This window comes from Podarcis cretensis (genome assembly GCF_951804945.1).
Source record: "Podarcis cretensis genome assembly, chromosome: 3".
In the NCBI taxonomy this organism is placed as follows: domain Eukaryota; kingdom Metazoa; phylum Chordata; class Lepidosauria; order Squamata; family Lacertidae; genus Podarcis; species Podarcis cretensis.
The window spans coordinates 104122761-104142304 of NC_137172.1; the positions used below are offsets into that span (position 1 = coordinate 104122761).

The 19544-nt window shown below is 42.8% G+C and overlaps 1 protein-coding gene across 1 annotated transcript in view; it reads right to left on the bottom strand.

Moving 5' to 3' along the window:
- Positions 1–19544, bottom strand: part of KLHL29 (kelch like family member 29) — a 428500-nt gene that overhangs the window by 27498 nt on the left and 381458 nt on the right. Inside the window, exons 10-12 of the mRNA XM_079969762.1 lie at positions 18265–18447; positions 17058–17238; positions 12340–12533 (exon numbers count right to left, since the gene is read on the bottom strand). Of these exons, the coding sequence (XP_079825888.1) occupies positions 12340–12533; positions 17058–17238; positions 18265–18447 (558 nt within the window). The remainder of the gene's footprint in view (positions 1–12339; positions 12534–17057; positions 17239–18264; positions 18448–19544) is intronic.

Here is a 19544-nt window from a genome sequence, read left to right on the forward strand (position 1 = left end):
TTAATATTAAAAGGCTTTGCAGTATCTATTACACATCTTTATTACTGCCACTGAACAAGAGGGCGAGGGAGTGAATTGGAGCACAATTCAGGGCCCCTCAATCCAGACTTAACCCTTTACTTAGCCCTTCTGTTATTTTAGGCATTCAGTTGGGAAGTATGCATCAGGTTCCTAATTGTCAATAGGCAATAACTACAGTGTCAAAGTGTAAGGTTTAGGGAGCTGAAGTCCTACAAAGCATTTCCCACTGGTGTCAAGTTGGTTTAGAGCTTTGGGAGCCAAGTGAAGGAATTTCAACAAGCTTTCCCCCCCCCCCCCCAATCAGTTTTGTACTTTCATTGATTGCTTTTACTAAATGATTGCTGCGGCTCTCTCTATTTAAAGTAAATAATCTGAACTGCCCCGACATTTACAATGGAAATTGTTTAAAGAGGATTATGCTGATTATCCCTCCAATGCATCCAAAAGTAAGCACTCTGCACAACCCCAAATATCTGCTCTGGAGGGTTGAGAGAAACTCCAGAATAGTCTGCAGTGGGAAGAGAGGGGAGATCGTTTGTTTTGGCAAGCAGGAATGCTCACAGCGACAGAAACACAGACAGAATGATTGTGTCAGCATGACAATGAATCCCATTGGCTAAGTCTGGATTCGACTCTTTCTCTCTCTGTCTCCTGACACAGATACAGATCTGGGGTAACAAGACTTTGGGGGTGCAAGGGTACCCATACCTGCTAGAGTTCGTGCATGTTAGAAATTAATAAATGGTAGAATATTGGGGGTATTGATGCCAGACCAGTGAAAAAAATACTGGATAAGCTTCTTTTCCAGGTTAGGGCTTCGCCTTAAGAATGACTAAGAATGACAAAAGGTGCTGGGAGCAAGTCATTAACTCATCAATGAAAACCATCATCAAAGCAAGAACTTCCCAGTACAGAGAGGGGAGAGTTCCCATGGTTACTGTGGGAGGAGAAAGGTTTAGGACTTCAGTTCCTATGAAATGGGAAAACAGGGAAGGGTCTCTGTCATTTTACTTGAGACTTGGATTCCACCCCCCCCCCCCCCGGCAAAGGTCTTTGGAAAGGAGAAGGCTGGAAGAGGAAATCCAGGCAGAGGTTATACAGGGACAGGATCCTCTTGGCAGCCTGGGACAGAGGCATGGAGATGGTGCTCAGGATCCCTTTGGAATCCAGTGCTGCACCGCTGGGGGAACAAGCCCCTCTTGAGATGTAATTCTCTGAACTCTCTTCACTGAAGACTTTAGGTGTAAATATGTGTAAATAGGTAAAGGTAAAGGGACCCCTGACCATTAGGTCCAGTCGTGACCGACTCTGGGGTTGCGGTGCTCACCTTGCTTTACTGGCTGAGGGAGCTGGCGTACAGCTTCGAGGTCATGTGGCCAGCATGACTAAGCCGCTTCTGGTGAACCAGAGCAGCGCACGGAAACGCCGTTTACCTTCCCGCTGGAGTAGTACCTATTTATCTACTTGCACTTTGAGCTGCTTTCGAACTGCTAGGTTGGCAGGAGCTGGGACTGAACCACGGGAGCTCACCCCGCAGCGGGGATTCGAACCGCCGACCTTCTGATCGGCAAGTCCTAGACTCGGTGGTTTAACCCACAGCGCCACCCGCGTCCCATGTGTAAATAAGACCTGGGTGAGTGCCTGGAGCCCTGGGAATCTTACGAAGTCGCTTGGTGGAAATTGGGGTGACGTGTAACGATATAACCATTCTGTGATGGACCGTTATTATTAATTAATTAATTATGAAAATCTGTTTGCAAAAACAAAGCAAAACCTCAAAGCGGTTTAGAAAAAAGAACATTAACAATGAGATTATCAGCAAAAGCAGTTAAAAACCAACTGTTTGAAACATTAAAAAAAAAATTAAAATCAACTGTGAGCTCAAAAAAAAAAAAAGAGAAAAGATTAAAGCACATGCTAGCGTTCTACATATCAGACAGGCTTGTCAAAACAAAAATGTTTTTAGCAGGTGCTGAGAAGTGTTGTGTAGGCACCTGCCTGATGTCAACAGTTAGGGAGTTCCACGACACCCAAGTTTTATATTTATATGAAAGAAACCTATAATAAAGAGGAAATGCAGAAAAGTGACTCTATATCTGCCTGGAGGCCGGACGGAATCGTAAGACAACCCTAGCCAAACAACCGACAGTAATGGGGGTAAGATGACCCTGGCTACTAACTGTGGGACGGCAGCCCAATTCCTAGCATAGCTAAGAGAGGAATGAACTGCAAATAGGATAATTAGTAAGTGCTTCTAGGATTTCAGGCAGCTGGCAAGAGCTCTGGCTGCTCACTGAAGCCAAGACTCAGAGAGACCAGCTTGAAGCCTCTTGCAAAGGGAGCACCCAGCGTCAGACAAATGGGTGGGGCATTCCAGCAATGAAGGTGCATAGCAAACCAGCCCCCAGGAATGGAAGCAGGAGAAGCAAGGAATCAGGCCAGTGGAGTACAAGGAGTCAATACTATCTGCACACATAAGAAGGGGAGCTGTTTATTCACTTCCACCTTCCTCGCCCATTTGAAGAGCGAGTGTGCTGTCTGGTTTTCTGCAATTTAAGGGAATAGAAAATGACCCAGAGGCTTAAAACAAAAAAACATCAACAACGTAAGCCCTCCATATTACTTGCATTCATAATGTTATTTGTGTGTATTTTAATGCGGAAGTCTATTATTGTAAATCCCATCTGGAATACTTTGTTTACTGAACCATATTGACTGCCCCCCCCCAAGAATTATACACAAGGCAGTCAAGGGGCTTCCAGAGAAACACAACAAAATAAGGAAGAGAAGCCTTAGAAGAGAACACCACGAGGAAATGGGATTTTTTTTGAAAGCATGAATGCTAAAAGGTAAAATTCAAGGAACCAGCCTTTTTTAAAAATGTGGAACACGAAAGCATGACAATGCTAGCAATTTTCTAATGGCATCAGCTTTCTTTGATTAAGTTACATACTCACTTTGAACATATCGCTCAGCAACAAACCACTGTCCAGGCCAGGAGTGGCAGTGGCAGCATAGGTGAGCCCAAGAAATTACTACCTTTTAAAGAGGTACAAAATAAACCTCTCAGTTTCTGGATCTCCCCTTTTCTGCACAGAATTTTGGCACTGCCCGTTTCTCTTATCTACATTATAGTGCATTTGGTAGGAGTAAGGCAGGAGCTACCAAAACACAAAGTGCACCTTCCTTCTTTTTCAAAAAAATACTCTGTGCATAACATAATAATGAATCGCTGTTGTTGAACTGGAAAGGCAAAGATGGTTACAAGGATGGTAATTATCACTCAGGTGTCACTCAGGTGAAATTCATCCCTCACAGTGGAAAGTAGAAGAGTAGCTAGAAGAGCAGATAAATTTAGGGTTGATCGAATTCTTGTTTCTGAAGTATGGGGAAAACTCTCAAGGCAGGGATAGTGCATGATTTGCTGAACTGAAAGCTAAGAGAAAGTACAGAACAATTATAATTATACACCCTAACCATCTGGACACCTCACTTTTGTATGTGAAACTGTATTTCTACATTCCCTGGTATTGTTGTATAATGAACAGAGTGTACCTGTCTCCACCCCGCTCGGGCCAATAATATAGAACAGCAGTGGCAAAAGACTGGTCCATGGGTCAAATTTGGCCTTGGGTGCTGTCTTAATGTGGTCTGATGTTTTTGCGCAGCCATGTCCACATCATGGACAGCACAGGTAAAGCCCCAGCTGCCAATGAGAAATCAGGAGAGCATGAGTGTCTAAATCCAGTGACAAATGCAAGCCCCACTACTTTCCATAGGGATCAGGAATTCTGATTGTATGAATGACAGCCCACAGAGAGCAGGCCGCTTTTTAATCAGACCCGCCTGATGAAAGTTGTTCCCAACCTGTGATACAGAAAGTGAAGGGTAATGGGAGTTGGGGAGATCATAGCAATTTTGTTGTGTCTATCATCATGCATACCAGGGATGCAGAACCCCTAGTCTTTTGGATAATGCCAGACTCCCAGCAGCAGCAGCAGCCACCATGGCCAAAGGTCAGGAATGATGGGAGTTGTAGCCTAGCAATATCAAGAGGCCCATAGGTTCCCATCCCAGGTATATGCTAACAAGCAACCTCAGTTTGCCAAGTGCTAGCCCTTATGAAGCCCAAACTGCACAATCCATGAACACACGGGACATATCAGAGGGATGGGAAACCTTAAAGCTTACAGAACAACAAAAAAATCTTTGGGGAAACATCCTGGAAGGAAAGTCCCCTCAAAAGCACCCCAAAGAGGACTGAAAATGCTCACTGAGCACTGAATGTTGGCTGACTGTTGGTGGGAAGAACAGGAAACTGGAGGAAGGGAAACAGAACAGAGCGGCTGGAATCTTCAACATGAAGCAATTCTGCGCTGCAACATTTTGTTGCAAGGCCCACTAATAATAATAATAATAATAATAATAATAATAATAATAATAATAATAGTAATAATAATAATTTATTATTTATATCCTGCCCATCTGGCTGGGCTTCCCCAGCCACTCTGGGCGGCTTCCAAAAAAAATATTAAAATACTGTAATACATCAAAGATTAAAAGCTTCCCTAAACAGGGCTGCCTTCAGATGTCTTCTAAAAGTCTGGTAGTTGTTGTTCTCTTTGACATCTGGTGGGAGGGTGTGTCACAGGACGGGTGCCACTACCAAGAAGGCCCTCTGCCTGCTTCCCTGTAACTTGGCTTCTCGCAGTGAGGGAACCGCCAGAAGGCCCTCGGTGCTGGACCTCAGTGTCCAGGTAGAACGATGAGGGTAGAGACGCTCCTTCAGATATACTGGACCAAGGCCGTTTAAAAGGTAAAGGTACCCCTGCCCGTACGGGCCAGTCTTGACAGACTCTGGGGTTGTGCGCCCATCTCACTTAAGAGGCCAGGGGCCAGCGCTGTCCAGAGACACTTCCGGGTCACGTGGCCAGCGTGACATCGCTGCTCTGGCAAGCCAGAGCCGCACACGGAAACGCCGTTTACCTTCCCGCTGGTAAGCGGTCCCTATTTATCTACTTGCACCCGAAGGTGCTTTCGAACTGCTAGGTTGGCAGGCGCTGGGACCGAGCAGCGGGAGCGCACCCCGCCGCAGGGATTCGAACTGCCGACCTTTCGATCGGCAAGCCCTAGGCGCTGAGGCTTTAACCCACAGCGCCACCTGCGTCCCCAAGGCCGTTTAGGGCTTATCTAATTCCAGCAGCACATCCTGCTTTCATGGGAATGCTTCATTAAACTACATGGAAAAGTTGCATCAGGGTATCGTTTTCGAAGATACAGTCCCATCACTAAGAACCAATATTCCTTTTTAAGATCCTGATTTGAAGACTGTCTATTTCAGAATTATAATGCATGTTGATGCAAGTTTCCCAAATGCACTTGCTCAAATGATGGCTCCAACATTTATTGCAAATGAGCACACAATATTGTGCAACGGCTATTGCACTGTTGATAAGAAGGCTTAGGGGTAGGAGTTAGAGGACAGGACAGATGTTGCAATGAGTGTTCAGTGTGCTTATATTGCCATCACAGAATATTTATAGTGAGCATGCACAGAAATAGCCAGATAATTCTCTCATATGAAGTGGTAATGGAAAACGCAGGAAACCTGGTATTGGAGCTCTCAGTGGAATCTAAGCTGCTATTTACACAGCTCCCCGCATATTATAACACACATCAATATCCACCATGGGATCAAAGAAATAAATAATGCCAAGTGTACCATCAGAACTAAATGCAAATGTCTTAGGCTAGCAGCTTCTCTGCCCTTTTTTTAAAGTTGAGAGTAAGATCCAGCAACCCTTAATACCTAAAGACCCCCCTGAGAGGCAAGCTGGAATTACAGACTAGAATGCCAGCCACCCGTTAATGCATTCCTTTGCTGTAATTACTGAAAGTGCCACACAACAGACTGGGATCAAGAAATGCTACTGCACAATTTCATGTTATTTAAGTGTTATACTAGTGGGAACTCTGACAAGGGCCACATTTCCTGGAGTGGAGCTTTAGGTGTCAGGAAATGAGGACTAGTCTTTTATTTTCAATAATACGCTCCTCTCAGTGTGAGCTCACCTTTTACATTACACCAGTCTTCAGCTTAAGCATATCTTCTGCCAACTGCTCTCATTCTTGAAGAGCAGGAGCAAACCCAAACCACCAGCTATACACAGTACAAAATAATGTAGCTTGGGGTGCATAGGATTCATAAGAAGTGGTTTACTGACTGCTTTGGATGCTTGTGCTGGTAAAATACAGTGGTACCTCGGGTTAAGAACTTAATTCATTCTGGAGCTCCGTTTCTAACCTGAAACTGTTCTTAACCTGAGGTACCACTTTAGCTAATGGGGCCTCCCGCTGCCGCCGCGCCACCACCGCACGATTTCTGTTCTCATCCTGAAGCAAAGTTCTTAACCCGAGGTACTATTTCTAGGTTAGCGGAGTCTGTAACCTGAATCGCCTGTAACCTGAGGTACCGCTGTACTTAGAAAACCTTATATAGTTTGGGACCGTAAAAACTGAAGTATTATGTCTCCTCTCATTGAGATCTACAGGAGAAACTACGCATAACCGATTGGCAAAGTTATTTCTTCAAGTTTTTTTTGTACTTCTGCAATCCTTGGGCTTCATAGAATTGGAAGGGACCCCAAGGGTCATCTAGTCCAACCCTCTGCAATGCAGGAATCTTGGCTATAGCATCCATGACAGATGCCCATCCAACCTCTGCTTAAAAAAATTTCTGCCCGTTTGAGGATGCTGCTGTTTCAGCTATAAAAATAACAGAGAACTGAGAACACTATTAGTATCAATCATATATGCCACCCCAACTGTGGCCCTCCCTTTTTAAGGACCCCTGACAATGGCTAACATCTGTGTGGATTTTGGTTGCGCTCTTTTAAAAATCTTGATTTATTAGGTTCCGTGTTTTATGATTTTTATTATGTGGGTTTTATTTGAATTTTACTGTATACATGCAAAGCATGTTAAATATATGTCATAGATTTTGTTCTAGTATTCCTTTTCTACTTAAGATAAGGCTTTTTTAAAAAACAGAAGGAAGGAAAGAACCATTCAGAAAAGTAAATAAATATAAAGCTAGGGAATTAAATTATGTTTCTGCTATAAAAGCTTAAAGTAAATGCCCAGTGAAACTGATAGCATCATCAGTAGCTGCTGACACCATTAATTCTCTAAAAGACAGTGCATTTCCATGTCTATGTTTATCATAGCCTGTTTTAAACTGGGATGCGGGTGGCGCTGTGGGTTAAACCACAGAGCCTAGGACTTGCTGATCAGAAGGTTGGCAGTTTGAATCCCCGCGACGGGGTGAGCTCCCATTGCTCGGTCCCTGCTCCTGCCAACCTAGCAGTTCGAAAGCACGTCAAAGTGCAAGTAGATAAATAGGTACCACTCTGGCGGGAAGGTAAACGGCATTTTCGTGCACTGCTCTGGTTCGCCAGAAGCGGCTTAGTTATGCTGGTCACATGACCCGGAAGCTGTATGCCGGCTCCCTCGGCCAATAGAGCGAGATGAGTGCTGCAACCCCAGAGTCGGTCACAACTTGACCTAATGGTCAGGCGTCCCTTTACCTTTACCTTTTTATTCTAAACTGATAACTACTTTTGTGGAATATGAGCTCTATAGGTGTTTCAATTTTTTTGCCACACTGCTGGAACATGTTTTAGGATTACTGATTAGAAAGAGAATAAATCACAAACTTATTGCTGGTTCTGAAGAAAATCTCACTTGCTGGCATGCCAACTCATTATAGTTCTCAGTTAAAGAGAATGGCGTCTATATCTCAAAGTGTAGATATATGTACCTTTTCCATGCTCTGGATTGCTGGTTAGGCCAAGATCTCAGTCAGTGTTTTCATACAACCACTGCTGATTCATCCAACAGAGCGACCTTTTAGGGCAAGAGTTCTCAAACATTGCCATATGAAGCATCTTTAAACATTTTAGTTTCTCCAAGTGCAATGCAGGATCAATCAATATTTTTCTCAGTTGTGGTTTTTATCCTTTTGATTCTCAAAACTACGCTGTGTAGGTTTGGTTAAGTGGAAAAAGTTCCTAGCCCAAGGTCATCCAGTGGCCTTTGAGATTAAGGGAGAACTTTGACACTGGTCTCCCCATAAAAACTCAGTGGTCTAAAATACTATGATTACTATGGCTGTTGTTCTTATTTTTGTTTATCCCCCTGTTCTTTCCAATGGGAGCCCAGACTGTTGTACAATATAAAAAATACAAACCTTACAATAATTAAAGGTTAAGGTAAAGGTAAAGGGACCGCTGACCATTAGGTCCAGTCACGGACGACTCTGGCGTTGCCATCTCGCTTTATTGGCCGAGGGAGCCGGCGTTTGTCCACAAACAGCTTCCAGGTCATGTGGTCAGCATGACTAAGCCGCTTCTGACGAACCAGAGCAGCGCACGGAAATGCCGTTTACCTTCCCGCCAGAGCGGTACCTATTTATCTACTTGCACTTTGACGTGTTTTCGAACTGCTAGGTGGGCAGGAGCAGGGACCGAGCAACAGGAGCTCACCCCGTCACCGGGATTCGAACCACCAACCTTCTGATAGGCAAGTCCTAGGCTCTGTGGTTTAACCCACAGCGCCACCCGCGTCCCTTACAATAATTAAACACCTTTTAAATTTCATGTCTAAAACCACACAAAAAATACATAATGCACAATAACAACAATTCACTGAACTTCCCAGGCAACCATTTATGACCGCAAAGCCTAGGCTGAAAAAACATGCATTTGGTTTATCTCTAAAGCATTATCAATGTGCATATTGAGTGGAATTCAACATAGTGTTAAGTAGGGTTTGTGTTAGGAATGAGGTCTGCTTGTGCAATGTGACTTCCATCCTCCTTCAAATCTGTTCTTTGGGGTCCCTGAACCCTCAAGGGCAGAATAAGGAGTGTGCACAGCGGGGAGAAAAGAAGGAAAGTCCTGTTGCACAAGCAGAACTCATTCTGCACATTCGGCAGCTTAGTTGAATCCCACCCACTGGCTCTCATGATGAAGTTCAGTCTTGCTGTGTTTCAGCCTGTCTCCAAACTGTAACTCACCGTATTCTCAGAAAAATTCTAAGAGGAAGCTAAGCAACTGTGAGTTGGAGACATGCTGAAAGAATGAGATTACTAGGTCACCCTTTGGGGAAAACATCTCGGGCAGACTCCATACTACGTGAAAACAGTAAGTCAACAGACTTCACTACATACAAAAAAAAATAAAAAAATAAGAGCATTAGCTCAGGTGAATTTAATATTCTAGCCCAGGAATTGGGTACACGCACATTTATGGAAAAAAGAGGAAGCAGAGCTCATAGAACTCCTATAGAATGCCATAATGTCTCTAAGATATAAACCTATGGAAAGCAAAATGTCTGCCAAAAATACCAGGTGTCCTTTGGTCAAAATAACCACAGCAGTGGGAATGGGATTTCTACCTCTTGGCCAACTCCAAGAAACATTCAAAACTGGTGCAGAAGCTTTGTGAACAAAACAAAAGTATCACTGCACTGTATTTTAATTCAGCACCCCTTCCCTAATAATCTAATAGCTTTAGGATCTCTTTTTTTATTGCAACGGTCACATTTCTAGTGGGAGGTTTATCATCCTTGCCCGTACAAGGGTCTGATCAATTTCTGAAGACGATCATTGAAACTATGTATTCCATCTGTTGTTTTTTAAATGCAAATCAACTTACATTTATTTATCTTTGGGCAAAACAACAGCACTGAAATGTTTTCTCCTTCCAAGTATTGTACTGACATTAGCTAATTAGCTACTTTTATTCCAAGGAAGCATAAATATCCTTTCATTATCTGTAGTTCTGACATATTTTTGTTAGGGCATAAAGCTATTTATTTGCAAATTTGCAGTGTACTTTGGGACAGTTGGAGAGTATTTTTCCCCCCAAGCCTGTATGGGCTGACAACTGCTAGACACTATAACGAGTCTAGGGAATGAGATGTCGATTTCTGCAGTTCTTCTATTATTTTGGTAAGGAATAAGAACATCCCCCCCTTTTTTTTGCATAATGCATTCAGTTTTCCAGTCTGCTCAGAGTACACGAAAACCTCATAATGTCACTCAGTGGATTATATGAACAGTGGCACTGTATGCATGTGACAGAAAGAGCCAGGAAATGGGTTTGTTTGCACTGCTGTAATACATAAACATGACTGCCAGTGGATAACGTCCTCCTGCTGGGTGTTTCATACTGCATCATATGCCGGTCATGTCACGTTAGGCTGAACAACAAGAGCAGCCGGGGAACAAGAAAGGGCAATGTTACACCCGCAAATCGATGCTACAAACAAGCGCCAAATTGCTTCTTCCACAGCATCCGAAGAAAGGATGACAAGAGTTAACATAAGGACACGGCTTATTTTAGTTCACAAGTTTCAGGACTTCCATTTAACGCTTTGGAACTTTTCTGAGGACTGATTCATACAGCCATTGGAGGGTGGGGCAGAAAGCAACAGTTATGTGGTATTTCCCATAATTGTAATGTGGAAGCTCACCTTCATGGGGGGGAAAGCAACATTATTATGCATGGAAGCATAGTACGCAAAAGCTTCTAAATTCTGTTGTATATAGAACCCTTGCATTTTAAAGGCTTCTATATACAGTGGTACCTCGAGTTACATACGCTTCAGGTTACATACGCTTCAGGTTACAGACTCCACTAACCCAGAGATAGTACCTCAGGTTAAGAACTTTGCTTCAGGATGAGAACAGAAATCGTGTGGCAGCGGCACAACAGCAGGAGGCCCCATTAGCTAAAGTGGTGCTTCAGGTTAAGAACAGTTTCAGGTTAAGAACGGACCTCCGGAACGAATTAAATACTTAACCAGAGGTACCACTGTACAACAGAATATAGAAGCTCTTGCATTCAAACAAGGGAAGCGTGTGATTTTCCAGTATTACTGTGCATAAAGGTCTGAGTGGATGGAAAGAGTAGTAACATCTACTTAAGCTTATAATGTGTTATAATCATATTATATTCTTACAGTGGTACCTCAGGTTAAGTACGTAATTCGTTCCGGAGGTCCATTCTTAACCTGAAACTGTTCTTAACCTGAAGCACCACTTTAGCTAATGGGGCCTCCTGCTGCTGCTGCGCCGCCGCACAATTTCTGTTTTCATCCTGAAGCAAAGTTCTTAACCTGTGGTAATATTTCTGGGTTAGCGGAGTCTGTAAACTGAAGCGTATATAACCTGAAGCGTATGTAACCTGAAGCGTATGTAACCCGAGGTACCACTGTACTTGAGTTTGCTTTCTTCACCTCTCCCACTAGGAACCAATAAACTTCAGGGGGTAACTAGCAGAGCTACCAATTGCACTAACTGAACTGCAGTTTGGGTTAATATGTACTGCTAATATCATGGACCTCCATTGCTTGCATATACACAAATTTGTTAGTCCGATTGATAATCCTGATTGATAACCTTACAAAAAATAAAATTGTTTCCATCATTGCTTTCTGTAATCACATTAACCTTCGAAGACATCCTTTGTGAAATGCTGACCCCGTGTGCACCTGCTGTGAAAAAAATCCATCGACAGGGATTGAAAATAAAGCTGCCAATGTCATAATGCCATTATAAAAGTCCCCTGGTGCGAACACTCTTGGAACACTGGGAATGGTTCTGGTCAGCACATCTCAATAGGGATACTGTGGAGTTGGAAAATGTGCAGAAAAGGGCAACCAAAGTGATCATGGGCCTAGAGCAACTCCTCTTCGAAGAAAGGTCACAACAGTTGGTGCATTGTAGTTTAGGGAAAAGGGTGTGAAAAAGAGGAGACATTACAATTATGCATGGTATGAAGAAAAGAGAAGGGGAGGGAGTTTTTCTCTCACTCTCATGATACTAGAACCCAGAATCATCCAATGAACAATTCTGGATGTTGGGAGATTCTAGACAAATCAAAGTATATTTAATTGTGCTTAGCTAAACTATGGAATTCATTCCATAATGGTGGCCACCAACTTGCAAGGCAGTTTAGGCATGTAAGGTGGTCAATGGCTACTGGTCATAATGGCTGCACGATACCCTCCAATACTGGAGGCAGCGCGTCTCTGAATGTAAGTTGCAGGAAATCATGGTTGGGGAGAGCTGTGCTCAGGTCCTGCTAGTGGACAGGCATCCGATGGGCTGCTGCAAAAACAGGATGGACAAGATGGGTCTTTGGTCTTACCCAACAGAGTTCTTCTTTTGTTGCTAGCAATTCGGTATCACGGTACTCATTGCTCTCTCTCCCCCCACCCCCTAAGTTATAAATTGAAATCTGTTCCGTTTACCTATCATGGGTGACTCTATAAAACTCCATGTATTAGTCTGAGGGACGTATGACTGAAGGACTCCAGCGGCACGGCCAGCCTCATTTACTCCGCCAAACACATAGATCTTCCCACCGCAAACGGTGGCAGCTGCAGAATGCACAGCCTTTGGCAACGGAGCGACTGTCTCCCATTGATTGGTGATAGTATCGTACCTAGAACAGAAAGACATATGAATCAGCCTAGATGCTACGGTGATTGGCACTTGCCAACGGCTAGTCAGGAAAACAGCTTTGCAAATGCGTCTTACGGCGATGGACAGAAGTTCTATATTCTCGGTGCAGACAGTGTCAAAGGAAGCAAGGAGAGTGGGAAAATAATCCAAACCTATTAACTATGTATGACCCTTATCTCATTATATCCCAGGATTTTAAAAAAATAAATAAATCCAGGATACCTTCTATTAAGGTGACTTCTACCAATTAATTTCTGCTAATTAGAACAGAGTGAGATTATTCTTGCAAATCAGTTCAGCAATATTCAATGGCAACTGGAGCCAGGCAAGTGTTAAATGCACTGACAACTGTTTAGCTTGAAGATCATCTGATTTTCAGACATAATACAACATGATAGCTCTCTCTGCCCCGGTAAACTAGCTATTTAATGTGCATGCTAGGGATGCGCAAGTTGCCTCTGTTTAATTTTCACCGTGTGGACAAAGCTACCACACTTCACTGCAGGTTGCTGCAGATGTTGATGGGAAATGTGCAGCCAGAATAAGATTTCGCCGCTGCATCCATTTCCCCATGTAGCACCGAAGATAAGAATATGCGTTAGAGCGCTAAATTAGTTCTAAGGTCATTGGTATCAGATTTAATTAAGCCATTGACCATAAAGATGTACAGTTAATAAACCATGGATGAAGATTCATTTTAGACAATGTCACCAGTGCAGACACCTATTTTTTAAGCTAACATGGCAGTGATCCAAATAACTCCTGCAAAATGAGCTTGGGAGACAGTAAAAAATGATATGGTTGTTAGGCATCAATATTTCCATGGAATGGCAGCACATCTAGTTAAATAGCAGATTCGTGAACATAATAGCTAGAGCGGTAGATTACAAAAATAAATTACGACTCTCTCTCCCCAAACCGCTTGTCTCTCACACACACTTGCACACCCCCCCAATGTTACTGAGAAATAGCAGCCAACAAACATTAAAATTGTTTGGATTCATGTTTCCTGACTCAGGATTATTTTTGTAATGGATTTCTTTATTGTTAATAAATACTTTATTTATTTTAGGGAAAGGGAAAGGGACCCCTGACCATTAGGTCCAGTCGTGACCGACTCTGGGGTTGCAGTGCTCATCTCGCTTTACTGGCCAAGGGAGCCGGCGTACAGCTTCCGGGTCATGTGGCCAGCAGGACTAAGCCGCTTCTGGCGAACTAGAACAGCGCACGGAAATGCTGTTTACCTTCCCGCCGGAGCGGTACCTATTTATCTACTTGCACTTTGACGTGCTTTCGAACTGCTAGGTTGGCAGGAGCGGGGACTGAGCAACGGGAGCTCACCCCATCGCGGGGATTCAAACCGTCGACCTTCTGAAGTCCTAGGTTTTGTGGTTTGGACCTAACATTCTTGGATTATATTCTTAGGCACATTCAAGGGCAACGTCAGGTTTATTTTCAGCAAAAGATCTCACTCCTCTTTAGGAAGTGTTCTTAAAGGAACATGTGGGCAGCAAATCCATACGAGTGTTCCCAATATATGTGTGCAATACTATTCATCAGGCAAGATGTTTCAGAAAGCAAGATGTGTGCGGCTGGGGAGTGGGAAGGAACGGAAGAAAAGCAAAAAGCTGAAAAGTACAAAAATTAGGTTGGATGTTGTTATCCATAAGGTCATCTTGTAAACTCTATTCCAAGATGGAGACTGCAGATGTTATCATAGCGGCAGAAGTTCCCTTTTCAGTACCCGCTCCCCCAGCACTATAAGATTATTTCGATTTCTGCAAACCTTGGGATTCCCCTGGGAGAAACTCTGGGAAAGCGACCTGAAATTTACAGCATGTTATTCATTGAAAAAGAACTATTTGAAAATGATTCATAGATGGTATTTAACTCCAAGTAGGTTGGCTAAGATTTATAAAACAGAATCAGATATGTGTTGGAAATGTGAAAAAGTAGAGGGAATGTTTTTCCACATGTGGTGGACATGTATAAAAAGATAAAAAATTATTGGGAAATGATTAATGACGAATTGAAAAAAATGTTTAAAACTACTTTCCCAAAGAAATCAGAGTCCTTTTTGTTGGGTATAACCCAGACTGAAATTCCTAGGTGTCAGAAAAGGTTATGTATCTATGCAACAACTGTGGCCTGTGTTTTGTAACTAAAAAATGGAAAGGGAGAGAGGTCCCAGCTAAAGTGGATTGCCAACTTAATTTGACAGAATATGCAGAACTTGCAGATTTAGCATATAGAATAAGAGAGCAAGAAGAACATTTATTGAATATATGGAAAATAACTGCATACAGCTGAAAACACTGGCATCAGTAAGATAAATTCAACAGAGTAAATAATTTTTGATGGATGTAAAAGTGGAAAATGATTTGAATGGTTATAGTAAAATATGCAGGGATGTGTAAAATGAACCATGGAAAGAGGAGAAGGGAAGTCATTGGATATTTTAAAGTTTGTTAAATGTTTATCTGGAATTGAAAAAATTGAAAATTTAATAAAAATAATTATTTTAAAAAAGCCTTGGGATTTCCCCAAGCCTATTGATACCTTTCTCTTGTGCATGGGTATCAAGCAACAGCACTCACACCTGAACATAAGAAATAGAAAGATTTTTGTTACTACTACTACTACTACTTTAATAGCCTCAGTCTCTTTCCCCTCATTTCTGTCATTTTGTGTTTCTCTCTTTACACAGTCTTACTGTTAAAGGCTTTTTGAAATTTTACTCTGCAGCTCCTGCTGAGTGGGAAAGGGTCTGTGCATTATCAACCTCTCTTTCTCTCTCCAAATTGTATCTCAACACACATCAATTTTTCCTAGCCTTCTCCTCTTAATTTCTCTCTGTCTAGGTTAACAGCTTTATGGGCGAATGCTTTAATTTACTTCTGTTTCAAAGCCTTTGCACGATCATTATCTAGAGTTTATATATTATACCTTCACCGTTATTCAGAGTACAGCTTACAGAAAAGCAGTCATGGAAAAATAAAGCTGTATTGTGTATCAAGGTGGTCTTTCCCTTCCCACATGACTAGTGACATTTTAAACCTTTGTCCTGACCAATTCAATTTTCTGTACGCTTTTCTCCTCTCCTTTCAAAGAATCTTCTGCCTGAAGTGTTATTGGTCAAGAGCTGTTTATAGAATTCTTTTTGAGACATCAAGGTAGCAAAATATTTGTTGGGAGAGTAATGAAAACACAGAAACACTATGAATCCCTTTAAGGGCTTCTGTCCAGTTCTGCATAATAAACTGAAGAAATCACAGCTCAAAGGAATCCCCAGTCCAGTCCAGGTGTAGATCTTTATCTGATCTTATTTTTCACAAATCACACCATATAAAGCAAGAGAGTTGAAGAAATCCCCATCAAAACAACCTGCCCATCCCTGCCGAAGGAGAAAGCCTGTTTTCCTGATGGATAAGCATGCAGAACGTGTTTGCACTGAGCTTAGAATTTTATATTAATAGAGCCAGAGACATACTTCAATGCTGAAATATATGTATATATAATCAGGACTGAGGGATCTTCATCAAAGAGAGAGCTGGTACAGCATAGTGGGCATATCATTCCTCCAAGGATCTCCAAGCAGCATACACCCCGCCCCTTTCATCTTTACATCCACCCTGTGAGATAGGTGAGACTGAATGTGCAAGTGACTGGCCCAAGGTTACCCAGGGAGTTTCATGGCAGAGTGAGAAATTCATTCTGGGTCTCCTCAGTATTAAGACCGACATTCTAACTGCAGCATCACACTGGCTCTGTATAAAAGTTCCCAGTTCTAATCTCAAAATGTGGAGTAAGGGACAGGCTCTTTAAAATTCAGGCAGGTGGGGGGCAGAGCCGCTGGAAGGGATCCTGCCAGTCTTCAGATCATTCTGGTCATTTACTGAAACATTGTCTTCCAAAGCTCAATCAGTAGGGTTCTCTGCAACTCTCCCAGCCTGACCTGGCCTTGGACAATCTTACCACTTCTCCAAGAGCAGAACAGGGAAGCTAGCACTCCTGACCTACCCCAGGGGGGCCAACTTGAATAATCAATCGCATGACATGGCTCACGGGCACCATTTGAATGGCACTGCCCATCAACTTGGTGGGGCGGCCCCCCTCAAATATTTTATGGGAGGGCGAAGGGACCTTGACCCCTAGGAGTTGGCTCCTAGGCAAACCTCATAGGGATGTTGTAAGTTTTCCACACATAATGTATGCAAAGCGGTCTGAACACTCTGCTGTACTAACAACAACAATGACAATGACAAAATCTTCAAAATGACTAAACTCACTCTGCCTGATGAAATGCTTGACTTAAGAGTGGATTTTTGAAATTTACATTTATATTAGCAACTGGGACGCCTTATTTTCAGGTTTTCGCCAAGTTATGGTTCAGTGAACATTTATTTATACTGAATTCTGCCTAAAGAATGTGAAATGATGCCACTTTTTCCAACAACATTACCAATCAGCCCCGGGGGACGGTACATTAATAGAGCATTTTTACCTCTCCACATGATCAACGTTGCCTGCTACACCAAGGCCTCCAATGGTATATATTTTCCCATCATACACCAGGCTGTTGTGCCGACACCTCGGGACTGTCATTCGGGAAACGAGATTCCAGTTATCGAGTAGTGACATGTAACACCAGACGTCAGAGAGTGTGACTCCAGACTCCATGCCACCTGCCCTCGGTAAGTAGAAGGGGAAAAGAACCAGTGACTTGGCGGGAAAAGAGCTCTTGGAGCCTATTACAGTACAAGCCAGTTGCAATGCAATATCTTCTTCCAAATGACACTTGACTAATTAAAATAAATCACCCTCAATTGCAAGCATCTGTTCAGATGATGCAGATTGCTGTCATTTATTCATGTATCCCAAAGGCTTTTATTTTTATTTTTAAAGGCTGTCATGATATCAGACTAGGCAGGACATTTGCATATGGGAATATGCCCAGGCGGCATTCATAAATAACCTGCAGTCTATTCAATTACACATCCAACTGGTATGAATTGACTAAGCAGCTAGCTAGGTGCTGTCTCATTGGAAACAGCAAAGCGTCACACCACTTAGAAAAAAGGATGTACAGAGGGGCCCTTCTCAACACCCCTGATACTGACACAAAGTTCAATAAGGGAGAACTTCCTTGAAGAGTCACATCCAATGCAATAGTGTATGCAAGTAAAATTATGCTACTTATAGAACATATTGTACAAATCAGTCGTCTAGGTGCTTGGAAAAAGGGGAAAGTGTCAAGCACTGTGTTAATGAACTCTGCCAGTGACAAGAGTTTGTTCATTTTCATCGGAACTAAGAAGAGGGTTGCAGTTCATTTTCAACAAGAGATTTCAAAGACGAACGAGAGCAAGCCTCCTTGTAAGCAAATACGGTAAGTGTAGGTCAGGTATGCAACAGCTCAGTCAAACAGATTCGAGATGCAGAAACCTGTCATTTAGATCCAGCTCCCGCCAATGTTTTACAATGCGGTTGCAATAGCAAGGGGAAACTTTTCGCATGCTTGACGGGGTGTTGAGCCTATCCTTTGCACGTTACAAGTGCGGAATGCACTGGGGAGGAAATCTGAGCTGATGTGAAATGGAATGTGATAAAAGGAAGTCTCTCTTTTCCCAGCAAGCTGGCACATAATTCATCCTCGTTTGGCCTGTCACACAGCCTTCCAAATAGACAATGCCCTTCTCACCACTGCTCACCTGAGAGATAGACGTTGTCTCCAGCACTCACCACGCTGAAAAACTCCCTGTCATAGAAGGGCAGGCTGGCCAGGGGGTACCATTTGTTGCTCTGAGGGTTGAAGCACGTTACTGCTGTTAAGGCGCGTTGATTCATCCCGATCATTTGACGTCCTCCGACGAGGACAATTACTTCAGCCACACCTAGGATAGAAAATGAAATATATGCATTTACGGTTTTATATGCCTGTAACTTGCCTTGCAGTTCATAACAATGAAGGGCAGGATAGATAGACACAATATTTCAAACACACACACCCCTTTTAAAAATAGGTTATTGCTAACATTAAAAGAAAAAACAACAACAATGATATTAAGGCTGTAATCCTATACCCAGTTTCCTGGGAGGAAGCCCCATTGAACTCAACGGATTTACCTCTTGAGTACACATGTATAGGATTGTGCTGTAAATCGGCATAAGAGATCACCCTCAAGGCTAAAAGTTCTTTTTTATTCATTTAATAATCAATTTTTATGAAAGGTTTTCAGCGTAAAATACAATAAAAGCCAAACTAAGCTTTCTGTTTTCCTTTCTGTTTTCTTCTTTTTGCTCTTTTTATATCTTTTTAAAGTACTATACAATCGTTTCATTTTTCACCATCCCCAATGCAGATTTGAATAATTACTTCCTATTTACTAATAATGCAATAACAACCCTGTGTTGAATGGGTTCACTGCTTGGCAAGTGTGTTTAAGTGCCTTAAGGTACAATTGTGAACCAGCTTGTTAGGGAGTGAGCTTCTGGGTCGGGAGACATAGGTTTGAGTCTAAATAAATGGAAAGTGTTCTGACAGGTATCTAAACCATGCAAAATGATCTAGTGAACTTATTTAGATGCCAATGTGACTTTAGATAGCACAGGAGCCAACTCCTAAGGTCAAGGTCCTTTCGGGTCCCCAATAAAATATTTGAGGAGGCTCCCCCCCCCCCAGTTGAGGGGAATTCTGATTCAAATGGGTGGGTGGATGCCACACCACGTGATTGATTATGCATGGCAGAGGTTAACAACAACAATTTATTTATATGCCACCCATGTGACTGGGCTACCCCAGCCACGTTGGGCAGCTTCCAACAAATTAAAACACAGTAAGAATCATAGAAGGCAATTCTAGGGGGCCGTGGATGCTTGGGCACCCACAATAATATAATTGTGGGGACTGGGCACTCACAAAGTCAATGAGAAAAGCCAGTAGGTAGCAGCGGTACTGCCTCCGAGGGGGGAGTTTAGCTCCCCCCCTCTG